Raw genomic sequence first — 27,981 nt, 5'->3', positions numbered from 1 at the left:
GAGGGAAAATATAAATTTGCATAGGTATAGAGAAAAACGCCGAGATGTGCCGCGTGTGTACGTAGACGGGTGTGTACATATAGTGACTATATAGTGTGTTATATGTGTATTATATAGGATCCGACAGTCGACGGCGGAGAGCGCATGATATGCGTGGCATAGGCGCATAGGTAGCTGGTAAAGTATATTTATACATCACGTATTGTGCAGTATACCAATACAAGGTGATTCTTTCTGTGAACACTATAATTTTATCAAAAAGTATTAACGTTTTTGAAAATAATTGTTTCCGCATATTATAATGCTTAAAGCTCATTTTAATCATTATAAACATACATTTTTTTTAAATTATATCTTTTACCATTTTTTATTCAGCATTTTTCAAGTCATTTACTTTTTTGCGCAAAATGCACTTCTGAGAATTTTATAATAGATTAAAACAAATTTCGACGAAACGTCGGTCCACTACCCGTTATGCTTTTATTTAGACTTTAAATACTTATGAGTTATATAACTACCTAATTAGCTGCTAATATTGTTCAAAATTTAATTCTTTAATACATATTAAAATTATCAAAAACATATTCTCTTTCAGAATATGAAATTAAAAAAGGTGATTTCATCCAAAAAAGTTCAAACTTAAAAAAAACAGTACAAAATAAAAATATATTTCAAAAAACGTTAACTGCAATTTTTTAAGAAAATGAGCGTTTAACTTAAAAACGAATCACCCTGTATACGTATTACTAGCCTCACGTATTCTATATATTGAGTAAGTATATATTAAAAAATGCATTTGCGTATATATTATGCGCAAGTGGTGGTGAGTATACTGAGATCAGACCACGACGCGGTTTTTGGTCGGTGCATGCACGACATCCCAAAGGTGGTGACCCATGACGGTACCGTGGGTTATATGAAAAAATGAAAAACTTCCCGTCGAAACGCCTCTTCGAATATGACGACGACAAAAGTCTGCTTCCACCACTGAATACTGTAATATATTATGTTATTCGTGTATATAAGGTATGCGCGACACGCACTCAAAACTCAAAAGCAAAAAAATTTCAAATTCGCCATCATGGATTGCGTTGTATACTCTTATAGTTTATACATATTTTATTATATTCTGCAATGTTGCGAGTACCATATACATGGATATAATTACAAAAGTACAAGTAGTGCAACACACTTACTCACCAGTCACCGCTTATTGGATTATTTTTGAAATAGATCTCTTGTCCATTTAGTTGAGTTTTTCTGAGAATAAGATCCGGTAAGTGCTCAACACGTGGTACGATAAATTTCGTTCGATTAGATTTTTAATCGTAGTGACTAAAATCTTATTAATAATGTTAAAAAAACCACACTCAATATAATACATTTTTTCCTTGGAAATATTTGAATCTTCTGATGTAAGCCATGTGATAAAACGAGTTATACAAAAAATATATATATACGATTGTATACGTAGGTTGTAGATATATTATACGTTTATTACTTTGTTAACTTACTGTTAAATAATACTTATTAGCTAGTACTGAAAAACATATATATGTATCAAGTGCGCACGTATATTGTCTGCGCTACGATTGAACTCGTACATTAGTTAATTACACTTTCAAACAAAAATCAACACAAGTTATATAATCTGCATGCACGTTATATTAATATTATAGTATATACTTAATACATTATTTACATTTCGTTTTTTTTTCCAATTTTCTAATTTCAATTTCAAATTCAACTTCAACTGGATTGTGGGGAAACCGTGAAACAGACGATGAGAGTATGATACTCAAAAATAGATATTAATGGTGTTAAATTAGAAATGTATTAGTTGAGAACTTTAGCAATGAACTCGTCGGGTATACATACGGAGACAACTACCAATTAAAAATCATGATCACGGCGTAGTACGTGTATTTGTTTTGTTATCGGTGGTTTTCTTAATAATATATCGCGTTGATATAACGATCGTGACGTTGATATAGTATACAGCATCACTATACAACATAGCAGTGGTATAAAATCAAAAATACACGGTGTGGGATTGGCAAGATATATTCCCTTTTGTCTGGCCTCACTCCGTGTATTTTTGATTTTGCGCAGGAAGAAGTGTCATGTACATTTCGGGATGGATCTTGCATAATCATGTATAATAAACTTTATAAATTGCATAATGAACTGTATAGATTTTGTGGGGAAAAGAAAGGAAATTAATGTACTCGTATATCTATTCGATCTACTATTAAACACATAAATTATAAACTGCACAAATAAAGAACAGGTACATTTGGCTATTTAGTATTTAGCCACGACGCGATGTACAAATATACAGTACCTAAATACGATATTAATTGTATTATTAATATTATAGTTTCTATCAAGAAAAATATAAATGGCGTGCTCAGGTTTTTTGAAAGGGGGGGATACCTATTCACTTTTCACTTGTCATAGACCCTAATTTTTTTTCATGTAGAAAAAATCCAAAGAGGGTATATGACACCCTTATCCTCACCCGCGAGCACGCCACTGGTTACATCACTTAAAACTCATTGCAATTTTCGATTAAAAAAAAAAATGTGACAAATCCGTTTTATAAATTCCGATTTCAAAATATTCGTCGCCCTCAGAATCACATAATGGTTTGTAATCGTTTTCGAATATAATTATTACGCATGACATATTATAAACAACGCTTTAATTTATAACAATATTTTCACTTATACAAACATATAACTGCAGACATTTAGACGTGGGGTAAACCTTCGGTACTACTCGTCTTTCGGTATTTTCGTGCAACTATATATTATAATATGGGCAGGTGCACAGGCGAGAGAGGATTTTGGACGTCATTCGGCGAGACTGATGTGTTTTGTTTGCTTGACAAATGCGGTATTGTCGCAGTGGATCGTTTGTATATATATTATGCATTATGCATCACAATAACAATAATAAATATGACGCGACGAGATCAAATACGCGGGTGAGCGTGCGAACACAACGGCAGAAAAATGAAAATACATGTGATTTTTTTTTTCATTTTAGTAAGTACAATAAAGTAGTATATATTCACCTCGACACGATGACGTATCATACTTACGTAAGCGAAAAGCGTTTTTTTTTCTTCCCACCAAGTCTACCTATTTGAGTATATTATATTTAAATTGAACTGACAGCTGCAGCTATATGATATAGTGTTTATAATAATTATGATCGATCAAGTATATGCGTATACATACGTTTTAAAGTTTTATTTTTTATTATTACGTTTTTGATACAATATTTGAATAACGATAATATTCGCATAATCTTTGTCGAGAGTGAAAACATAATAGTATTAGACTTTTATCAATCTTGATGTATTAATGTTTCAACAATTATTGAATTATGCTGTTTCTACTTCTACTTACCGCTATACAATAAAGTAAATAAGATTACATTATGTCTTTCTCAGATGCATACGAAAAACAATAATTGGATAAATATTTATATATACGTAAACGTAAATGTAACTACACTTCGGCAGCACAAAGCGATATCAGTTTTGAATATTTTGATATCATTTGGTTTGATAGATTTTATTGGTACCAATTAATTAATTATCATTATTGTTTTAGAATATATTGAGTATACTTTTTAGTTTTTATGTCTTTTATTGATGACTAGTGTATAGCTCAAAAATTAATTATTTACATTATGCATAAATAAATAGAGTAAACGTGTATTAATAAATGAGGATACCTATGTCATATACTTAAAAAAAATATTATATTATCACTACCTACTAAAACTTATACTTGTGCTTTCTATCTATATACCTAGTACTAAAGTAGAGGATTTACTATTAAGGAAGGTATATTATTTATTATCATTTAATTATTTGTTTAAGGCGTATGAAAGTATGAAAGTATTTACGTTTTAGTGTTTAATGGAATAGGTAATATTATAAGTCGCCTTATGGTATTATGTCTTTGTAAAAACGTCATGGACGGTATATGTAAACACAATATTAATATAATATCGTATTTCACTACAGAAAATCCAACTTGAATACAATTGTGTAGGTAATAACACTAATATGTTTTATTATTTATTAATAGATAATCGATTTGATTCGTTAGAAAATCCCATACAAATAATAAATATGTAAATCGAAACGTTATCGTTCACATAAAATATCATAATAAACATACGTATTATAATATAATAAAAGACAAGTTTCGAAATATCCAAATCGAAAAGAAAGACATAATAATAACACTAAACGTGTTACTGACTTTTTGTCTGCTATAGGTACTTACAAAAAACCAATTCGTTATAAATGTAATAGGTATATTATATTATTATGTTGTTGAAAAATGTTTTCAGTCAATTATACAAATATTAATAATGTCGATTAAAAACAAACACAAATCAAAATTGCTGTTAATCATGATATGAATATGCGTAGGTGTTATTATTTATATCTTATATTGTATAATAATATTTTTTTATATATATATAGGTACGTTTTGTACGTAAATGATTAATTTTTTTATTATTATTATTATTCTAAAACGTGTGCGGTCATATCGATTTCATGGAATTGTTATTCAAAAGCGTTTCTCGTGTCGTCGACTGAATATTATACATTTTGATGACGTAAAATAAGTAGTGTTCTCTGAATTTTCGAGTCACACACCTGCATCCCTGAACAACTAAGTGTGATTTACAATTACGCCGGGTTTCCACAACACCGTGTCATACCGTGTTCCATATATTTAAATTGTAAATATAGGTAACAAAATGTCGGTAATACATTGCCTACAAGTTGAATATATGACATGACATGTTACAATATGATACGGTTTAATTGAAACCTCTTTTTATTCATTTTTACAGTTCTGTGATTATTTAAATAGTACGTGTACTATAGAAAATCTATGATTGTATACGGCACGTATTTTAATCTGTCATAGGTACGTGTAATGCGTGTTGCGTGTATATCAGGCCAGTCAGTTGTAAACTATAAATATATATATTTATTATGCTTAATTTTGATCTATAATAACAGGTCTAGTCGACTGAATAATTATATTTTAATTACTTTTATGGTATAACATACTTAAATACTTACAGTGTGTTAGTGGCTAGTACAGTGCTAGTATGTTTATATGCCTGTCAAGAACGTAGCATGAGGTATTTATAGACTATTTATCTATCGAGTAACCTGAGTTAACTAGTTTTTTTAATTTCGTAAACAAATCAAACCGCACTGCAGTATTTAATTTTTTTTATCGTATACCTACAATGTTTTAAACCTGCTGTGCAGCAATATTTGCTCTAAATTGCATCTTGGAACATGGGCATTGGGCACACTGTACAACGCGAAACTGGTTGAGGGATTCAACGGGAGATCTAAGTCCCCCCCCCCCGAATATTTTCATAATTCCCGATTTTATATATTGCAGGATAATAGTCACGAAAAATAGTTTTTTTTTTTATGAGACAATAAATTGGTCAACAACGAGTACACACTTCCAGGCTGTTTTTCAAATTTGGCTATACTCAATAATATTGTCAATTTATTAAAGAATGATGTTATATAGGAAATATGTACATAATTTAAAAAACAAATATTTTTATTAAGATTAGAATCAACTTATATATTTTATAAATTATTTTTTTATTATAATACATTTACAAATACATGAAAAAGTAGGGGTTATTTTCACACAGACCAAAAAAAAATTTTTTATAATTACGACTAAAATTTGTTTATAACTTATTAACCTAACCCAGAGACTTCATGCGCTAAAAAACCTTAAAATATGTATGTATTTATTCCCTAAATAATCACTAAATATGCTATTAAAATATGCATTTAAAGAAGTATATTCATAATAAATTATAATAATATTTGTAAATATGATACATAAATAAATGAATTTGATTATATATATTAATTTGATTAATTCTCTGAGATAATTATTTTCCTTTTTTCAGATTTGTTTTCATCTTACATTGAGTTTTAGTCTAAAACAATATTTTTTTTAAATTGTTTTAAAAAATAATTAAAATTGAATACATTTATTTATTTTTAATATAGTACTAATTACCTTGATAATTACATTGAACAATTATATATTTTCTTGAGTTGGGAATTAAAAACTTACCTATTCATATATATATATAAATAATTGTCAAATATATACTTATAAAATGAAAAATTGTCAAATATGCAAGTATAAATTTAAAATATAAACTCAAATTGCTATGAAACAAATTTCTATATTACTTAGCTATGTTTTTAATGATTATTTGAAAACATGCAATCTCCTAGAAGTCCCTAGCCCTATTAATAAGTAATAAATACTTGTGTATATTTTACACTATTATATAGTTATTTGTAAGTATTGCCAGATTCAAATTCGTTGAAAAAGAAATGTCCAAAATCAAAATCTGTATACTAACATTATTTTTGAATCTTCGAATTCAATGCACAACAACAATTTTATTGATGCCCTATATATGTCCACTGCATGTTGAAAACACATCACAAATGTGATATAGGCTCCAGGAAAATGCATTCAGGTGTGCAATGTATACTTAAAATAAGTAGTTCATTAGTTCATAATATAGTTATAATTTACATGTTTACATCATCATAATTCATAAGAAATGCCTTTCTTATAATATAAATTATAAATAAATATTAACCATTGATTACGAATGATTAACAGTAAAATACAATAATTAATATCAATATGAACAATATACAGTAGGTAACCTACCTATTTATTTTGTAATTAATAGATATTAAATTATTAAAATGAACGGTTGCGCGTTGGTAATTGCGTGTAGTAGACGTTATCGGTGCATATTGCATGCGGGGCATAAAACCACAAAATATTGTTTTCTCATGTTAAATGATAATAAACGAATTCCGCCTTTATTTCTATATTATATTTGAATATTCCATTGGTCCAATGGAACAATAACTATTATTTATAACAGCACCTAAATTAAACAGTTAGATAACTAACTAATCTTTTATGCATATAATTTGTGTAAATAATAATTATATAATATTTAAATTATACATTAAAAAAAATACCATAGGTATATTATGAATTATGATTGTCCAAATTAAAATTATCAATTTTTATAAATATATATTCAAGTTGCATTATTATGTATATTATTTATACGTGGCAGTGTAGATTAATCTATATTAACACACTAATCGCATTTCGTATGTTTTTAGTGATTATCTTTACACCGCAGTTATCAGTGTAACAAGTATATACCTCAACAGCGGTTCAGCAGTGCGTTGCAAAGAACAGACGCCCACGGGTATATATTTACTTATTTACTCTTGGCCGATCCGCGGTAACATAATAAATAATATTTTTTAAATATTAATAATAATAAAACACATTTTCAATTTCAACACAAGTTTTCTGTACGCTTTATTCGCCACTATCGTCTACCATGATTTATTTATTCATCTAACGCAACGTTTTTCCGTTTAAATACAACACTGCCCACTGGTTAGTATACCGTCACCTATCGTCGTCACAGCGGTCATCACGCAACATCGTCAGCGATATATCTTTCTGCATTTATCAGCGATTGTCGATACATCGACATAAATCGTCGTCGTCATGTACTCAACGAAACCTGCGATCAACGTCGGACGGATGCTTTTGCATCGGACGGCCCTTCAGTGTCGGCGAAAAAGGTCATCGGCAACGCCAACGAACGCAAAGGTCGTAAACGACGTACACCACGTTCGGGGAGATTACAGTCGCGTGACCGACGCCGACGTGCGTCATTTCCAATCGCTGCTGGGTGAACCAAACGTGCTGACTGGCGCCCTAAACGTCGGGCCGTACAATGTGGACTACATGAAACATGCGTCGGGTAATGACAACAACTGCATTATTGTCTATTGCAGACTACAGTTATTATTATTGTGCATCAAAGTCGTGGTCGTGACTTTCGAGGGTCTCAGTGACATTGAGCTGTATCGATTGAAACCAAAATGCGAAAACAAAACCCTTATTGCATGTAGAAGCTAATAATGACACTATCATTGATAAACCCGCGAAATAACCATCAATTCAAATTGTGGAGAGGGATTTTTAAATTGGGGTAGGGACATAATCCTAATACATGTTTCGGGAATCATTTCTGAGCTGCTCACGTTAAAGGTGTGCAATTTATTCATACTGTTCATAACATTTTTTTTCTTTTGATAACAGATTGTAAAACAGCTGATTTATTTTCTTATATCAATATTTTTCTCATCGAATTTTGACGTAACTCCCAAATTGACTAAGTTTTACTTACGCAATCCGTTTTTATCAGACTCAATATAAAAATATTTCAATAAGCATAAAATGAATAGAAATAGGTAAAAAAAGAATCTTTAACATTTAAATTACCTTATCTATAGGTAGGTAGGTAGGTAGGTAGGGAGGTGCTTAATTATTTTATGTTTATATTATAAAATAATTTGATTCGTTCGACTGTTTCTAAACATTTGTTGTATTATTTACCACTCATTGTGAAATAAATCGATGGTAATTCAACAAAAGTGTTTAGTGTTAACTTTAGGTTTATAGTCGCACTGTATAATACACCTAATGTAGTAATGTAGATAATAACGTTTTGAGGGAGAAAAATACTCCGTCGTTTGCTGATTGTTTCCGACCGGTCAGAGTTCAAATAACTATCAACTATATAATACCTTCTTATACGGCTATTTATATACCTATATATGTACAATACTTTACTTTCGTGGTCGTGCAGCAGCACAAACATGATACATATATAGTCGTTATTGATTTTCGCCACAATCCGTTTTTCTTTCAATATTCTGGCGCCGTAAATGCGCACCATTTATCTTTGTGTTCTTCCCATTCCTGGGTTTTCTCTCGCACCGTTTAATTTCAAATCCCACTGCTGAATTATTGTTTTGGTCCTACAGATGAACATTGTTCGTATTATTATATATTCGAGCGATCGTTCTGCTACGTTTTATCGCAACGAACGCGTTAATTTCTTTTTCAACACATCACAGTTGTACGACACGGCTAATTTTACGTAAGTTTATCTTTAATTTTAGTACATGGTACAACTATTGGTACATAGAAGCTGATTAGTGATTACAAAACTTGAACTCGCCACGGCATTAATATGTTATTTTATTGTTTTTAACGGCGTTCATTAAAATCAAATATTTCAACATCATAAAATATTAAATACCAACAAATATCATTAAGCGCATTGTCGTAAATAATTATTCGAAGAATCCTAATGTGACTATGCCGCTATCATTTTATTAATCGCACACTATACATGAAATATACCTATAGGTTTAATGTTCCAAACAACATATTATTTTGATTATTAATCAGATCATCGCCATTAGAGCTTGAAATGTATAAAAAAAAATAGACTAGGGCAAAAAAAAGTGAATTGGGCCGAGTTGGTGATTCATATAAATTACTACAGTATAATAAATTAACGAACAACAATAGTATTGTTAATTATCAAAGTAAATACTAATAAATGTAAAAGTGTTATTCCTGCATTATTCCAACTATATTTAATATTTATTACAAATTACATTTTTTTTTTAAATTTTGTATTTAAATTATTTTAGTTAAATTAAATTAGTTATTCTGGAAATTAAAAAAAATATGTATATTATTATATAAGATATATTATGTTTCCATAACTTGGTATACAATTTGTTGAATTACTATCAAATACAAACCAAGGACAAAAATGATGTACACCAAAGGTTCTAGAATATTTTATAATCTATCTCTGACATATTATTAAATACATATGTGAAAATGACAAAGGATTAAGAAAAATACTTTGTGATATTTAATTTTTAAACTCGACATTATAATATGCAACGAATTAATAACGTAGTCTGCATAAATACGATCATAAACATTTAAAAAACATGCAAATCCTACAACTTCCGAGTACTAATTATTATAAATACACGCGCAATATCCATTAGAGTATACACTTAGTGTAGCACAATATTTAACCGTTATATTGCATCAGTATTATAATTTATATATTATAGGAAGTTATTATTCACACAAATCAATAACGAGTCAAATCATGTAGTACATTATGCAACTTCACTTATTATATAGCTACAGATGAAAATTATTCCAATAAAAATAAAATTTAGGTAAATGATTGTCGGAGCGATTTATAATTTCTCATTGTGGCTGATGGTTTGGTATTTACTATTGAACACAAAATTAATAAAAATTACATGCGTAAATAAATGTAATACATATGTATAATGTATATATGCGTATGTGTGTTTTGTGTGTAATATGCATTAAATTCCAATTAGTTTTATTCTAGGGTGCGTGTTAGGGTGGATATGGAATTTCAAATTCGCAGAGTTGGCGGAGGGTGAAACCCATCGAAAATCAGTACAAAATAAAATTGAATTATTGTTACATAATATAAAATAAAACGATAAATAGATTATTTACTCCTCATATGTACACTCGTAATTGTATATGTATATTGTATATTTATAAATATATATTGTACGAGTTATGCAGTTCACGCATATACTCAATTAAAAATCAAATTATTCTTATGTATGAATTCATGATCTACGAAAGATTTTTCCGGGGTATGTAACCCCCTCCTGATCTATTACAATAAACTGTTGAAACTGCCTATAAAGTTTTTGTTAAATGTTCGTAAAAAATAATATTGAGAGATATTTTGGTAGGGATAGGATATGAATTTATGACTTAAATGGTCGTTATTATAATAATTATCTTATAGACTTTTACTCAAATATACATAAATTGTTTTACCTCTATACAAATCCAGAATCTATATAGTTAGCGTCGTATACCATCTAATACGGAAATACAAATCTGAAAACCAACTATAAAGTGCACTTCTATCCAAAAAAAAGTACCATTATGGTCGGGGATCCAACTCGGATGCAGCCTTTTCTTTTATAATATATTGTGGGATGACCCGATTCGCCGCCTATAACCGCCAACAAATTACGACCGTGGCACAAAAGCCAGACAACGACGGTCGTGTTGAAATTGTATGGCTATAAAACGTCCGGAATTAAACGCACGCACTCAATGTACAAATTACAAATATAGATACAACTATACAAACCCAGAATAAATGGAAACCAGGGTGACACGATCAAGGGAACATAGATTTTATAGGGCCTCCTTTCCACCGCATACATTTTTGTGTAGTGATAAAACACACAGCTCGAAGGCGTATATGCTCACACTTTATACACATCATTACATCAGAATGATTCACTAAGTATGCTAACACCGATTTTATTTTATTTTTTTTTGTTTTTTAATAATGAATTTATTCAAATTCTTATTATTTTCAAGTAAAATTAAAGGCCATATTTTTAATTTTTTAAATTTCTCATACCATTCAGTAAATTTATTTTTTTTCAAATGAAAAGTAAAGATAGTTGGATAGCACTTAAAAATTATTTAACGAAAATATAAAATATATGGAATATTAGAATAGATCTATAGTATTTATTATATTATTGATAATTTTTATTATTTTACTTAAAATAAAATATTGATAGATAAAAATTAATTATAGATACTAAAATATTCAAATCACCATAACCCACATGGCCTATATCTTTCAAACCCATATCATTTAAAAAAAAATTCTTTATGAACTAATAAAAGTTATAATTAATAATGGATATTGGATATATACACGCCACTCGTATAATTTAATAATAATATAATATAATACAACTTCATGATTGATTTTAATAAAATATAATCACCAAAATTATGACTTAATATGCTATATATTGTTTGCCGTAAATTTTATGAATATTAAATTATTATAAATTATTACTAGTTCTGAAGATCAGTGAACACCCCCTAATATCCCAAATATTTCGCTAATGACACGCATTTAAAAAAAATTTATATATATTCTTATATTTGTATATTTTTTTATTGTTTTTATTGCTATTAGGTATATTATAACTATACCGTTCTTGTTGTTGTTATTATTATTATTATTATCATCATCATAATTATTGCGTTTGATTGATGTATGCGTGTGTGCTGTGTACAGGCGATAGCGGGCTGGTGTTAAGACCAAAAACCGCAGAAGACGTGTCGGACATACTGAAGTACTGCAACGCCAGAAGCATTGCGGTGTGCCCGCAGGCGGGCAACACGAGCTTGTCGAGCGGTAGCGTGGCGCTATTCGACGAGGTGGTCTTATCCACGGAGCGGATGAACAATATAATTAATTTCGATCCAGTGTCCGGTAAGTAGGCGTACGTAAGCGTACAAAATATTATAAACGCATAACCGTTCCTCTATACATATTATGTAAGACAATAATAAAATAATGTCGTCGGACAATATTATACGGCGTACAATGTTATGCCACACACACACACACACACACACACGATGTGCGCGATGGCGATTTTCCAAGACCGTATTTCAGTAACGTTGTCCGGGGAAAATAGTATGTTATTGACGGGGACGGCGATAAGCACCCTGTATCGTATTCTCGCGTGCGTGCGGTTCTCGGGCGCGGTCGGCAGCGTCAAAACTATATACGTATATATAGGCAGTATATATAGTAATACAGTAGGTATATTGTGTAGCAGTTGTTGTTGTGTACAATAAGGTGATGTATATTGTATACCACTGTAGTACAGACCGAGTTGTGCACGCCTACCTATATTATATATTATATACACGCTCAACATATAGTGTTGTATTACTGGCGGCGAGTATATAGAAATGCCGTGTATTTACTTCACACAATATCATATTATAATATGTATAATAATAATATATACCATTATACGTAATATCATATTATGTACCGTAACGTTCGTTATTTAGGGTGATATTTGTGTATAGGACGATATTATATTATACACGCTGTGGTGTAACTCCGATGCTTTGGCCTGAGAAATTTTCAATGCTCTATACCGCTCATTCACAATTTTTTTCTCAATCTCTTAGCCACGCAATTAATATTTTTAGTGATAAAAAATCTCTCCACCGACTGCACATTTTTACCCAAACGCCGAAGTTAATAGATTATTATTTTTTTTTTTTTTTTTTTGGTCAAATAACAAATACAATTTGAACAATTTTTAGATATACTAAAATATTATTTTTTCAAACTTCAAATGATTAGGGTTTGTGAATAAATTTACCCAAAATAGATATAATATAAATAGTATAATATTTTGATAAAAAAAAAAACAATTAGAGGTTTATTTTTATGGATCAGAATATATCACGAGCCCTTTGATGAATTTTACATTATAATTTTAAGTATCGTATAGATCGTAGGTATAGAGTAACGAGTAACAATAATAAATTTTACATATTATGGTACTTATTTGTCATATTTTTTTTATAAAAATATAATCAAAAAATGTTCACTTTAATGAAAAAAAAAATAAAAACTTGAGTTAGTTAAGTTCATGTTCAGAACGTTAAGTTACTTATTAATAACTAATAAATATTTTAATTAAATTTTAAACTACACAAATTACAATAAACAGAAAAAATAAACTAACTTAGGTTAAAAAGTGATTTTTTTTTTATTATTACTCATATCACGCATTAATTATTTTTGCAAATTGTATTTTTTTTTAAATAATTAATCATTTACGTCTTACGTATTGTACAGTGTAATCATAGACAAAACTACAGGTTATAGGCTAGTCAGTAGTCAGGGTATCAGCCCATGGTCTGACTTGATGAACACAAGACATTGTTCTTAGAAAAAATACAGATCTGGGAATTTAGGATACGAATAAAGAAACATTTTTATTTTAAAAATAAAAACCTTTCAACGTGGTAAATGGATACAATTTTGCATTTATATGAGAGGGAATACCTATTGTATAATGTATCCAAACTTAGTATTATTCTTGGAATTCAATCGTCACAAAAAATACATACAAAGAAATATTTTTTTAGGTGGAGCAAAATATTTTGATATTATATTTTAGCCTCTACTAGTGGCACCTATGACTGTAATGGTTTAGGCAACAACAGTTGCACGCGTTAGAGTGTTGGTATATTAAGTTATTAAATCGATAAATATTTTATTTAAGATCATTGTATTCAGCATAATTATAACGTGAGTTAACCCCCCCCTCCCAGGACATTTTTAAAGTAAAAACAAACTAACTATAAACTTTATAACATATTTTTAATTCATGTATTATAAATATTTTAAACCCCCTCCCCCCCCCCCGAAATTGATCCTAAATACGTGCTTGTAACGTAGAATAATATTATACCATGTAATTAACTTTAATTTTAACCAAAGTTATAAATAATAGGTACCTACTTATTTATACAAATTAACTAAAAAAAAGCCATGTTATTATTTATTACAATGGATAAGGGCAATTAATCTATAGTTAAGCTATTAAGTTAATTAAAGAATTAACTAACTAGTTGATGCCCACCTTTGCGTATAATATTCATAATAATATACATCAAAGTATGTTCTATAATGTATATTATAGCAGTATAGCACATGGCGTGACGTGTATAAAGTCAAAAATGTCTATAGGTTTAAAATGTTTTATTCGTGTATCAAGTATAGTGGCGTCACCGTGAAATTGGCACCAATTATGTTTAAATAAAAAAGTATATTCTAAAAAAATATAATAAATTTATACACACATGTTAAAAATATTCAATAAAATATAAATAAAACATTTATGAAGATTTAATAATTAAATATAAAATTAAAGTTTTTTATAAGTATAATAAGTTTCTTGCAATAATGGTAAAAATATTTGAATTATTTACTACTCTGTTAAACATGAAATGGCTAAAAATAAAATAAGAGAACACACATATTCACTATTGTGAACATAACCTTAACTTTAATCCATATAAATGAAGATTTTAAGTAGGCTTGGACTTTGTCTGCACGTGTCCCGCGTGGTAAAACAGGGAAAGTTTGTTTCAAGTCTCAGCCAATATAGAACTGTAATTCCACATCACTTAGTCTGTTGCAATTCCTAATATTCTGAAGTAAATTCTATCAAGAGCCTCAACACCGTTTTTATGGGCCACAGTATACTAATCCCGTGCAATAATTTCGGCTTTAAAAAATCCAAAGGTTACTCACTCACTTACTGAAAAACACGAAATGTGTTTTTTATAAAAAAAAATGCTGCGATGCGCGTGTAACAGTAAGGCATGGTTGGATGTGAAGACGCTCATCGTTAAATAAGTAGATAGTAGTTATAATATTATTATCAATTTTATCTTTTAACTAATGAGGTCTATGTCTCTAAGGCTATCGTAAGTGATATATAGATATACAGATAAACCAGAATAACTATTTTACAGAATAACTAATTTTTATGTTTCTAACAACAAAAACGTAGAAATTTCATATACACATACAAAAGTTTTTGAATCCCCATAATTCGACTGTCGCAAAATTCATTTTTATCCGACACCTCCGACCTATCAACTATCTACCTGTCAAATTTTAGTTTCATATAGGTTAAGTAGTTTTTGAGGTTTTGTGTGAGTTTGGCCAATGAGTAAATGAGTAATCACTAACCTTTAACTTTTATATGTATAGATATACCATTTATACACATCCGGGGACGGCAACCGAAAAGTGATTCGATAGACTCGATAGAGAATTAGTTATACCCAACTAGTAACTTATAATTATTTAAATATACCTAGGTATAGTTTATATATGAACATCTGATTATTGGAACGACATTTTACGGGATACCCTTGTGCAACACCACTCCGTTATTGCTCAGTTAAACTTAAAATTCTATTTCCAATCGACTATGGTATAGGTAACTATTATATACCTACGTTAAAAATGCAATTTTTGTATCGTATTGACATCTTCAAAAAAATATTCTGCATTGGAATATTAAATTAAAAATACATACTAGCAGTCATAAAAAAATTAAGTTTTTAAAATTAAAAATTGATAACGATAAAAATTAATAAAACTAAATTGTTTTTCAAAAACGTTGTTTTGTAAATGATTCAAATTATACATAAAAAAAAAAATGTAAAAACTCTTAATGTCATGCTTTTCGATAAAACGCCTAGCTTAAAATTAAAAAAAATCACTCTGTAGAGTGTAGACAATTATATTTAAGTATCTGACTATATGAACTGTATAATAAGTGTATAACATTGTACTATCGCGAACCCTTCTTTTTGACAACAATGGATGTCTAAATCAAAAATGTAATTATATATTATTATATTAATGCGCGCGGTAGCAGTTATGATTACCAAATATAATATTATATTGTAGTCAATAGTGGTATCAAGTACTTGTATACAATACAATATACCTATATATATATATATTATACTCGTACGCGTACGGATATCATATCATGAACATTTTAATAATACAAATAATACAATATACTGTTTGTACCGTTTTATAGGGGTGTTGGTGTGCGAGGCAGGATGCGTGCTCGAGTCGTTGATGAAGCACGTGGACGGTCATGGGTACATGATGCCGTTGGACTTGGGGTCGAAGGGCAGTTGTCAGATCGGCGGCAACGTGTCGACCAACGCCGGCGGCATACGCGTCATACGGTACGGCACGCTGCAGGGGTGCGTCTTGGGCCTAGAAGCCGTAAGTCGATAAATAGAAAAACAGAGGGGCGATGGGCACAAACGTATATACGGTCGCGTAAATCGCCGCCATTGCGATTCCGCGACAGGATCAAGCCATGCTGGGACTGCGGATGGCGCACGTGTATATACATATACGCCGTCCCCAATCGACGGTTCGTTAGGTCCTGTGCTCGACGTGTGTGTGTGTGTGTGTGTGTTTTACTCGCCACCCCCCTCCCCGTCAGTATACCGTCTGGTTTTATTCGATTGATGGGATCATAATATATATGCGTGTGTGGGTGTGCGACCCCCCCGAGAGGGTTTTGAGTGTGCATCCGACCGGAAAACCCTGTGGGCCTCGTGCACTCACACACGCTCCGCTGCGATATATATATATACCCGTGTGTACTTATTACTTCGCCGCGTGTAGATATATTATTATGTGTACATAGGGTAACGCCGGCAACGATGACGATGATTACGGTGACATGGTGACGGTGTATGTACGTACGTACGTAATATATATATTATAGTTCGTATATAAATATGCAATGACTCTGTGCGACCGAAAACCGTGATGATGGGTCCCGATAAATGTCATAGTGCGTACGCGTGCGGTAGACTGCGTCGTTTGAGTGCGAAAAAATTATCAATTGGAAAATAAACACGACGGCTTTTACGATATACACATCGACTGTATTATAATATAGATGATATTATTATATACAATATAGTCCATGGGCGCCCGCAGGAAATTTATCGGGGAGGGGCATAATGAAATCAAACGCCAAAAAATACACTAAAAAAAGTTTATTCCTTGTAAACTACAAAACGTGTTAGAATTATATGAAATCAAATACCAACCTCACACACTAAAGTAAAAATATCGATGAAATGTTTATAAATCAAAATAAAAGTTAAAATGTTCAACATTCTATTTGAATTCCAGGGGGGAGGGGGCAAATGCCCCGTCTTGCCCCCCCCTCCGGGCGCCCATGCAATATACGCTGGCACGCTGCGCGTATAAAAGTAATAACAACGATCGGTTTACGCGCTCTAAAATATTATATATTATTATATTATTATAATATACGTTATTACTTATTATGTATTGCACTCGTATGTGAAAAACGAGCGCAGAGCTTCTGCGATTCGTGTTGTGAACTCGCTGCCCGTGCCGCACACGATGTACGTCGGTACAACAAGTCGTTTTCATGGTCGATTTGTCGTAATGAGTAATAACAATGTAATATATTATAATCGTTTTAATCCGTTGCGTATAGGTATACTACGCGTATATACCGATGTAAATGTAGCCTCGTATACATTCGCGATATTATATGTGCGCTATAAACTCGAATAGGTACACAATATATACCTAATATGTTTTCGTAATCCGTTATAGTGGTTATACGGTTATTCATATCAGCTTTATGTTACATTATCATTCTAACGGGTTGAGTGTCGATGATAACTGCTGTTGTTTTCGTGACTTTCGTTCACGAGTAATGCACTCGTTGTTTATGCGTTATATATATATATATATGGTGGACGACGATAGCCTTTGGAGGGGTTTTCGTCGATAATTTTGAAAGCGATCGCCTACCTATCTGAAAGCTTTTTAGTGTTTTTTTTTTTTCGCATGTTTCCCGAGTTTCAGTAAACAAAACATTCTCGTGCGTATTATTGCTATATTATTACACGCCTAATGTATTCTAAACCCGAAACGGACAGAGCTGTACTGCTTAAATAATAACGTAAGAAAATGTAAACACGCGAAACGAAAAATAATGTGTATCATTAAAAGTTGAAACACAAAACGGAAAATTACTATACGTACAGTAGACATTACCTGTTTGTTTATTTAATACACTGCACCTCCACGTCGAGCGTTACGGCCAAGTGAGTGGGTGAGAAGGGGCTCTGCATCGATATAGCTGATTACAATCATTTCGTTTTCGGGCGATAATATTATTATACACTACAAGCCGACAAGAGTTAAATATTCACCTATACTATACATATATGCATTTTTATTTATACACCGTCATGGCTGTATTTTTTTTTTTTCAACATATCGACGAAGTCTCGCGAAACGCGATAATGTGACACGAACTGTCACGAAGGTTTCTATTTAGCACAGGAGTTCGCCTAATCGGCGTGTAAAAAATAATTTAAAACAACAAGGGTTATGTTGCCCTTATGCCTAAATAAACACGGCGGATCGATTGAAATAATTACCGTATACAAAGTGCTAGTCGGCGTTGATACTATTTAAAACCAAAAGGGTATACGTAATCAAATTTTTGTAAATTATGACAACCGCTACATGTAATTTTACTCGAAAGTTACCCGAGGCTGTCCGATGTATCCGTCGGTTTTCATTGTGATATTGCAGCAGCTCTGTCAATACTACTGAATAATAGTATTTACCATACACTTATGACAATATGATACGGTCATTGTATGGTCTTGTGTATTATGCTACAAATATTAAATAATAAATGTATACGTATAATTAATACGCCAAACAAGCTTTTGTATTTCCTTCTTCGTCCGTTCCATTACTCTCTAAAGCCTCAAAAAATAAATCAAAGCACACTGCATATATGCGTTAACGTAAACAATACACAAAACCATATTAGAGCAAGTCTTCAATTTCCCTCAGCCATTTTCCTCAAACCACTTGATTCGCATCACACGTAGAGAGTACCTATAACTATTTAGAATATCATAAGACAGACAGTATAGAACACTTGAGCGTATAATTTAACTAGAATCAAATTCAAAATTTTCTCTGTTATTGCTTTGTCACTAAGCAATAGTTCCAGCCTCCCCAATTCCGCCTACTGCAAGTGCTACTCGATAATAGTAGAATTTAAAAACTATTATACCCAACCCAAATTGATTTAAATTGTTTTCCTTATAGTGCCGTATTTTAATGAAATAATAAATAACCGCGATTACATATTACTATGTTTTTTTTGTGTGTGGCTTACATTCTAAACATGTATTACCTACAAAATGTCGGTGGTGGTTAAATTTAAAACAAACCCATAACTGCATAACTACCTAATTTACGGGAAACGTATTGGAATGTTTTCTTTTCCTCCCTCTCCCTGTTTTCCGTTGCGTCAAAAACAAATAAAAAACTACGATGGAAAACGCAACATAATAAACTGTGCCGTGACGGCAACGGCGGTGCCAAAATGAGTTTGAACGGTCGAATACGCGGCTTTGGGGCCCTAAACTTTCGCTTAATTACGTGTGTTTTCATTGGCACCGAAATCGGAATTGGTATGCACAGTGCGTATACGGTTTCCACGGAATGCCACAGCCTCCTCTTTCCCCTTGTCCACGCCACCCGTCGGTTCCCAAACGACATCAGTTCCCTCTCAACCACCACTGTTGTAATTGCGTATGTCTGCCGCCGTCGCCGGTGATTTAGCAATCGGCCCGACGCTCAATTAAGTGGGTTCGGTTTTTTCTTTTAACTTCACTTTTTCTTTTTTTTAATCAAATCAGTGTTTCATGTTGTTCATTTCCTTTTTTTTTTATCGCCCAGACATTTACCGAAACTCTCGAAGCTCACTATAATATATACCCACGACGCCAACCCTCTTTTTATTTATTAAAGCCATTTATTTTTTTCTCCTTTTCTTTTTACTTAATTTCACTGGAAGGCTGTGAACGAGATTTTTTTTTAATTAGACGCAACCTTGTTCTTATAGTATAATGTATATAGTTATATGACGTGTTGTACTGCATTATATTATTTACACCGTAATTATTATCGTAAAATATTAATATATCTAAGGTGAGAGTGGTGAGACGAATGTTTTTAAATATTTATATTAGAGGTAACCTACTGCGGGAAAATGAGTGTTGTGTGTCCGTAACGCATGTTCGTTCGCGGAAACAACAAACATTTTATTATTGACGCCACTTATATAATGATAGCTTAACAATACCTTTATTTTAATAATATATTTTTGGTGATTACTATTTAATAATGTGTTTTTCTGGAGTATAAAATTACTGTCGTTATAACGCTATTATGTAATCATTTGTCGTGTGCTATTTTTATTTTCTATCAAATAATAAATAATATTGATATTTATTTTTAAAAAAACAATAAGATAATCTTATTTAACCGTATAGGTCACTGCGGATGGTACGATTTTGGACTGTTTAAATACTATGCGAAAAGACAACACAGGATATCATTTGAAGCATTTATTTATTGGTTCAGAAGGTACATTGGGCATTGTCACCAAAGTAGCAATATTGTGTCCAAATCTTCCAAAGCACGTGAATCTGGCATTTATCGGTTAGTTTACTCTCATTAGTATTTTATATTAATATACTATATTAGATTGTTTATAAATTATTTTTAATTTTAAAATTAATAGAAAGAAGTTCAATTAATCCTCAATTGTCTATCTTAGTCCTTCATAAATAATTTTTTTTTTTTTTAGTTATATATTATAAGATAATACACATTATAATTATTAAATTATAAGTTATCTAATCAATAATGCATTGTCTTAAATAATGTAAAATTAAATTAACAAAAAATTTAATGAAAAAATGTTTATTCATGATGTTAAATATACTACTCGTACAGTAAATAATTTTTCTTTAAAAATATTGCATCAAATTTTGATTATTTTATGCAATAAATAATTTAATTAACAATGACATTTTAATCGAATAATTTTTTCAACTAATTCCTCGTGGCTAATAAGTAATAACTTTAATACACACATTCCTCCTACATAACTTAAAAAATACCATCAAAATTCTTGTGCATTTCTTCTAAAACTAAACGGTACTTATCCCACTTAGCGCTTGCTTAAGAAAAACAATTAATAAAAGCATTTGTGTACTTTGTTCAAAATATGGTCACAGAGATTGCGCGTGTGGCAAACTGCAATGTCACGATGATGGTCGGGCTGATGATATTATGATAGTAGGATAAGTGTGAAATGTTTACTTGTTATTTAAATTATGACTGGTAAATAAAAACGATGTGACACTATTCTCATATTAAATTTAATATTTATTAATTTTTCGAAGAGTAAAGAGTTTAACAAAGATTTAAGAAAAATTACAGTTAATTCATTTTTGTGTATATCTATAGTAAATATCTGTTTTTAAAATAAAGTTAGGATCTTAAAAATATAATAAATTCAAATAATTTATTAAATTTAGTCATTATAGTCATTTACAGTATAATTATTCAACTGTAATTATGTTTTTTTAACATTTGTTCATTTGTTTTACAAATAATATTAGAAATAAAAAACAATGTATATTTACACATGATAATTAAACCTATTAGGGTAATGCTCTAAAGTATCACATCTCACACATCTTCTTACGAATTGATATTATTGTTCTTATTATATTATGTTGTAAATAAAAAAAACACCATGTACATACAATATATAGTTATAGTCTACCCAATATTATTTACATTATGTATATAAAACATATAGAAATACTGTCATTAATATAAAAATCATACAGTTGTGCATATTTTTTATGAATTCCAACAAGAAACGCATTTGCTATAAATAATTTTTCCATTTTTGTGAAATTTATCTTTAATCTGGTCAACAGGATTAGACAGTTACGACAAAGTTCTTAAGTTGTTCTCCATTGCTCGTGCTGAATTCGGAGAAACTCTATCGTCCTTTGAACTCTTGGATAACACAGCTGTGACGTTTGTGGAAAGCAAACTTCATCTTTCATGTCCGATCACTAACGTCCATCCATTCTATGTACTCATCGAACTCGCTTCTAGTCAACCAACTGTCGGCCAACACTTGGAAAATGTCTTGGAAAAAGCTCTTGGTGACTCGGTGATCTCCGATGCAACAACGACCGATCAGATGTCCAGTATACAGGTAACTTACTATACTTGAATTTTTATTTTGAACCATTTTAATGCAATTCAGTATTTACAATATTATATTCTAATAATCATTGATGCCTTACCAAAATCTTGTAATTCATAGTTACATAGAACTTAAGGGCTATTGCTAGTTTGAGTTATATAATTTTATTTACCTAAAAATAGTATAAAACCAAAAACAATTATTATTTTCAGAAAATATGGAAAGTTCGTGAAACAGTCATTGAAGCGTTATTAAAGCTTGGTTACGTGTACAGCTTCGATATATCGGTACCTCTGAGCCATTTTTATGAAATTGTTGAGTTAACCCGGGAAAAACTTAAAGACATTGAAGATGTCAAAACCGTTTGTGGATTTGGTCACATAGGTGAGTTAAAAAATAAATAATATTTATATATATATTTATAATTGGTATATATGTCAAATTTTTATCAATTATTAGATTTTTTATTATTATTATTATGGCTGAAGTCCACGTACTAATCAATAAAACTGAAATTGAATTACTGAGATATAACTTCATAAAACACGATAATTAAATATTTAAAAGATTTGTAATGTATTCGATTGAACGTAATAAATATGATATTGATAAATTATAATTAAAAATAATAATAATAAAACATTATTAAAGTGCTTGTATATTGTTATATACCTAAGATTATGTACATTATTATTTATTAATAATAAATCGATTTATTCATTATTTTTATCGAAATAAAAATTATACATAACAAAATTGTGTATATAATACATATACATGCATTATTTTTATCTTGTTTTACTATGCAATATTTATTTAAAAAACAATATTTGAGCGGTTTCTCTTTTAGAATACCATTATCATATGATAGTTATAATTTATTTCAACAAATTAAAAATATTCTTATTAAGCTATTATAAAGCTATTTTAATATTGAAACATGGCAACGTGCCATTTCAATACCCAGAAATATACAAGTATAACTAAATATTTAATTAAACTATTTAAATATTTATATTTTCATAAAGATTATAAAAGTCAAAATATTTTATTATTTTAATTTTAGTAAAAATATGCTGGCAAATATGTTTATTTAACGTTTACAAAACAACCTACTGTTTAAAATCAAATGTAAAGTAGTATGGAACTATTGATGATAAAAATACTAAAAACCAATTTTCAGTTATTCACTTAACTACACCAAATTAAATGCTTAGAGTCTGTACATACATTTAATGTAGTATTAAGTTTAAGGGGACAATTGGGCAGTCGAATCTTACTCCTTTGTCTTAAGTTAGGATTTGTTTAGTATAGCAATTATTTTTTAGCCATCATTTTTATAAAATATGTGTAAAACACTAAAATGCCGGTGATCATCCTTCACACCTTCGATCGTCATCGAAAAATTAAATTAAATTAAATATAGTTGTAAAGCTATTTTTGGATTGTTTGTTTTCCATTTACAATTTCAATACATATATATATGTGTGTGTGTGTGTGTGTGTGTGTGTGTGTGGTGTAAGTGAGTTATTAAGGACGAACGAAACCATTAAATAATTGACTATAATTGATTTAATTATACTCTATGCGAACAAATGCATAGGTCAAAATTTATTAAAAAAAAAATATATAGATGAATACAATTTTTACAAAAATTAGGTAAGTTTTTGATACTAGTCTGTACAAAATAATATATTTATGAATGACTATCCTTAAAACATGCTGTATTTATTTTTTGTATGCTCCTGATTTAATGACAAAATATGTATGTGCACACCGTTCCATCTGATAATTATAGACTATTGTAAATTATCTACTACTGAATTGAAAATTTTGCTGCATGAATTAATGTTTATCGGATCAAAAATTCCATGCAATAGCGGAAGACAAAACAATGTATAAAATAATGACATATATGTGTTAGTTTATGTTATTTTATATCATAATACTATTTACAATCATGTTAAAAATCACGGACTTCAATGTTTACATAATACAACCACTGCGCAATCGGTCACAAAAAATTGACGTCAGTCATGATATTATCCGGTTTTCGGTAAACAAATGGAACCGCACATGGATGATAAACCAACAATGCGTATAAGCTATACTGAAACTAGGTTAGTCATATATTTGACTTAGATCTTATGGTGGCAATTCTAAAACCCTGTATAACAATACCCGCCGAGTTTACGTGAGCTTTCACGTCGAAGGCCCCTCCCCCACTCCATACCTTCGCAACTGTAGTAATACGGACAAATGTCAACAGGGTCGCCGACTGAATACCTGCAGCTTAAACTTATTTAATTTCATCTACCCAAACAACATAATATAGATATAATGAATTAAAAGTCAACCGCAATACGTACACCAGGCTTTTGCGTACGCGAATTATTTTCTGTTTGTTTTTTACTTGTCGTTTGATTAATTCCAACATGTTTACGACAGTGTACGGAAAACAGACAATTTTAGGTCTTGGATAAAAAAAAAAGTATTTAGGGTCTGTAGATTAAAAAAAGTAATAACTTCAGAGAAGCTTTAAAACTTTAACCAATTATTTGTCTTATCAACATATTGTAACTCAGATTTGTATTGTTTATAAATAATAGTTTATACCGGAATGCAGAAAAAGGAAGTACGTGGTGTTGATGTTGTGACTGATTGGCATATGAATATTTGTGTTTAATCCCTACAGATACAGCAATTGCTGTATATATATATAACAATCTTTCACAATGTAATAGAAGTAGGTTATATTTCTAAAACAATTCTGGATATAACATGTAATTATTTTTATCTCCTTAACATATTTTACACAAACAACTATTTAAAACAAAAAGTAATATTCTAGAAAAATGATTTCAGACAATTAGTCTTGGACCTCAAATGTATAAATGAGTTTTGAAGTTTTAGAAATAAGTTAATTATTTTTGAAAAAAAAATTAACTCACAATTATTTGTAAACATTTATTAATAACTACAGTCAACAGTTAAAGCTCGGTAGAAAATAATAATTTATTCTATTAAAACGGTTTCCTATTGTAATATTAAATAATTGCAAATTTTTAGGTATATAAAAACCATTATGTTAATTATTATTCGTAGATTACAAGTTTTGATTCAACAAACGGTCATTATATTATGTCTACCAATTACCACGGTAGATAATTATTTTTAGAATTAAACGAGTACATAATTAGTTAAAAAATGAAAAACCCACTAAATCTGAATAAAGTGATAATAAATATTAAGTTTTGAAAAAAGGTACAGTTTAAATTTATTTTTAGCAGAAAAATAATGAGTTTGAATTTGATTTCAAAAACAAAATTAAAACAACGTAATGTAACTTTATCATGAAACTTTAAAATCATTATATCAATATCACATTTTTGGTACGTACATATTCAGTTTTTAAAGCGGACTACTCGTACAATCGTATACACCACATAGCCCGCGTGATATTTTTTCTCGTCGAACTATATTAATAATTTAAGCGTCTCAGTCGGCGAGCCAGAGGCTCGTAACATAATATTCGTATCGACTTTTCAGTAATTATTCGCCAAACCCGGCGTGACCGAGGTGTATTACAACGTATATAATTTATTTATATCGTACCTACATCTATACATTATTATAACATGAAACGCCCTCGGGCCGCGGTTACGCATATATACCGACGCCCATCAGCGGTCAGTTACCTACCTACCTCGCGCAGGCGGAAATCGGTTATAACATAAACGCAGAAAGGGAATGTAAATATTATTATGTTTCTTGTAACCGATTAATTTCGATGGATTCGTAAAAAAAAAAACCATTTTACTACATATTTTAATCCCGTAACACGCGTAATAATATAATATCATTCATCGCGCGCGCTTGCGCGTGTGTGTGTGTGTGTGTGTTGCAGGCGACGGTAACTTGCATCTGAACGTGGTGACAACGAGACACGACGAAGAACTGGCCCGAATGATCGAGCCGTTCGTCTACGGGTGGACTTCCAAGCACCGGGGAAGCGTCAGTGCCGAGCACGGGATCGGTCTGTCGAAAACGAAATACCTGGAGCACACGAAAAGCGGGTCGGCCGTCGACCTTATGCGGAGCCTGAAAAACACCATGGACCCAAAGTGTATATTGAACCCTTACAAAGTCATCCCGACCGCGGCGGCCGGCGACCAGTAATCCGGGATCGAAAAAATGACCTAATATTTATGTATTTATAACGCCATATATACGTCAACCGCGGTGATAAACTTTGGCGCACACACGTACGCGCGGCACATATATATATATATATTTATATACGGAATTACTTTCATATACGTATGTGCGGGAAAGGGCTTTTGCAGCGATGTGGTTATACCTACGGAAACAGTTTACTCTCCTCGTTATATGCCCAAACCCCGAAGCTATTTAAATAAAATACAAATTCTGTGAATCGATAAATATATACATATGATATGTGTACGCGTGTGTGCGTGTGCGTATTATTTTCCGAATGTATACCGTAGTCGTTGTCACGTTATATGTAAAAAGAAAAAGCATAACTATTTTTTTGCAGAGTGGTCCCCGAGGGCCGAGAGCACGAGAAAATAAAGATCGTCCGACATATTATTATTATTGTTATTATATTATCTAAACATAAAAAATCACGTTGTTGTACACACGTTATATAATCGTATTATTTTTTAATAAATACCTACATATAAGTTGTTCATATGTATAATTGTAAAAATATATAACACCGCGTCATATCTATTTCTTATTTTTCTATATCAATAGTTTTTGTTAAAGCGAGTGGACATACTATACATGATTCATCTATACACATTACACAATATAAGTAACAATATAATAGGAGTACGATGATGTGAATCCTAAATATTTGTACAATCTCCATTACTACAGCCAATCGTGTTCAATTAAAACCGACTTATTTTGTTTAATTTTCACTGTTTATCAAATAAACGAAATAATTGATACCGAGGTCGTATAAAGTTTATAAGTCTATTATAATAGTTATTGCTATTTGAAGTCTATTAATTATGTAGGTCCTTTATATCTTGAATTTCGCAATCATAAAGAATTAATAAAAACAATGACAATTATTGTGAATTTGTGATAATTCAATAATCAGTATGTATAAATATATTGTAATAATAGTACCTACCATATCAATGTGTGAACTTAAAACAAGAAGCTATACATGGTAGATTAATTGTACACTCATCGACAATATTGTATAACAGATGTTATTGAAAACCTATTTTAAATTACTCTATCACGTCCGATAGTTATCTTTATAAGAACATGTTATAAGTGTCGAGAACATAATTCATGGAACGAAAATTATAACTAACATTGATTTCGTGCCAAAGATAATATTTCAATATTTT

General features: G+C 30.6%; 1 protein-coding gene across 1 annotated transcript; it reads left to right on the top strand.

The window, feature by feature from the left end:
- Window positions 1-37: 37 nt before the first annotated feature.
- Window positions 38-27,343, top strand: LOC132929709 (D-2-hydroxyglutarate dehydrogenase, mitochondrial-like). The gene is made up of 8 exons (XM_060995236.1): window positions 38-177; window positions 7,253-7,911; window positions 12,142-12,339; window positions 16,511-16,704; window positions 20,847-21,015; window positions 22,311-22,597; window positions 22,801-22,972; window positions 26,496-27,343. The coding sequence occupies exons 2-8, from the start codon at window positions 7,653-7,655 to the stop codon at window positions 26,765-26,767; spliced, it is 1,551 nt and encodes a 516-aa protein (XP_060851219.1). The 5' UTR covers window positions 38-177; window positions 7,253-7,652; the 3' UTR covers window positions 26,768-27,343.
- Window positions 27,344-27,981: the final 638 nt, after the last annotated feature.

This window comes from Rhopalosiphum padi, chromosome 4 (assembly GCF_020882245.1).
Source record: "Rhopalosiphum padi isolate XX-2018 chromosome 4, ASM2088224v1, whole genome shotgun sequence".
Classification (NCBI taxonomy): domain Eukaryota; kingdom Metazoa; phylum Arthropoda; class Insecta; order Hemiptera; family Aphididae; genus Rhopalosiphum; species Rhopalosiphum padi.
This window is presented reverse-complemented; position numbering and strand designations above follow the sequence as displayed.

What these genes read in the sequence shown, in the direction of transcription:
- LOC132929709 (XM_060995236.1), top strand. Translation starts at nt 7,653, where the DNA reads ATGTACTCAACGAAACCTGCGATCAACGTCGGACGGATGCTTTTGCAT. An exon ending in TAATTTCGATCCAGTGTCCG is followed by an intron (nt 12,340 to 16,510) that starts GTAAGTAGGCGT and finishes ACCGTTTTATAG; the next exon opens with GGGTGTTGGTGTGCGAGGCA. An exon ending in CGTGAATCTGGCATTTATCG is followed by an intron (nt 21,016 to 22,310) that starts GTTAGTTTACTC and finishes TCTGGTCAACAG; the next exon opens with GATTAGACAGTTACGACAAA.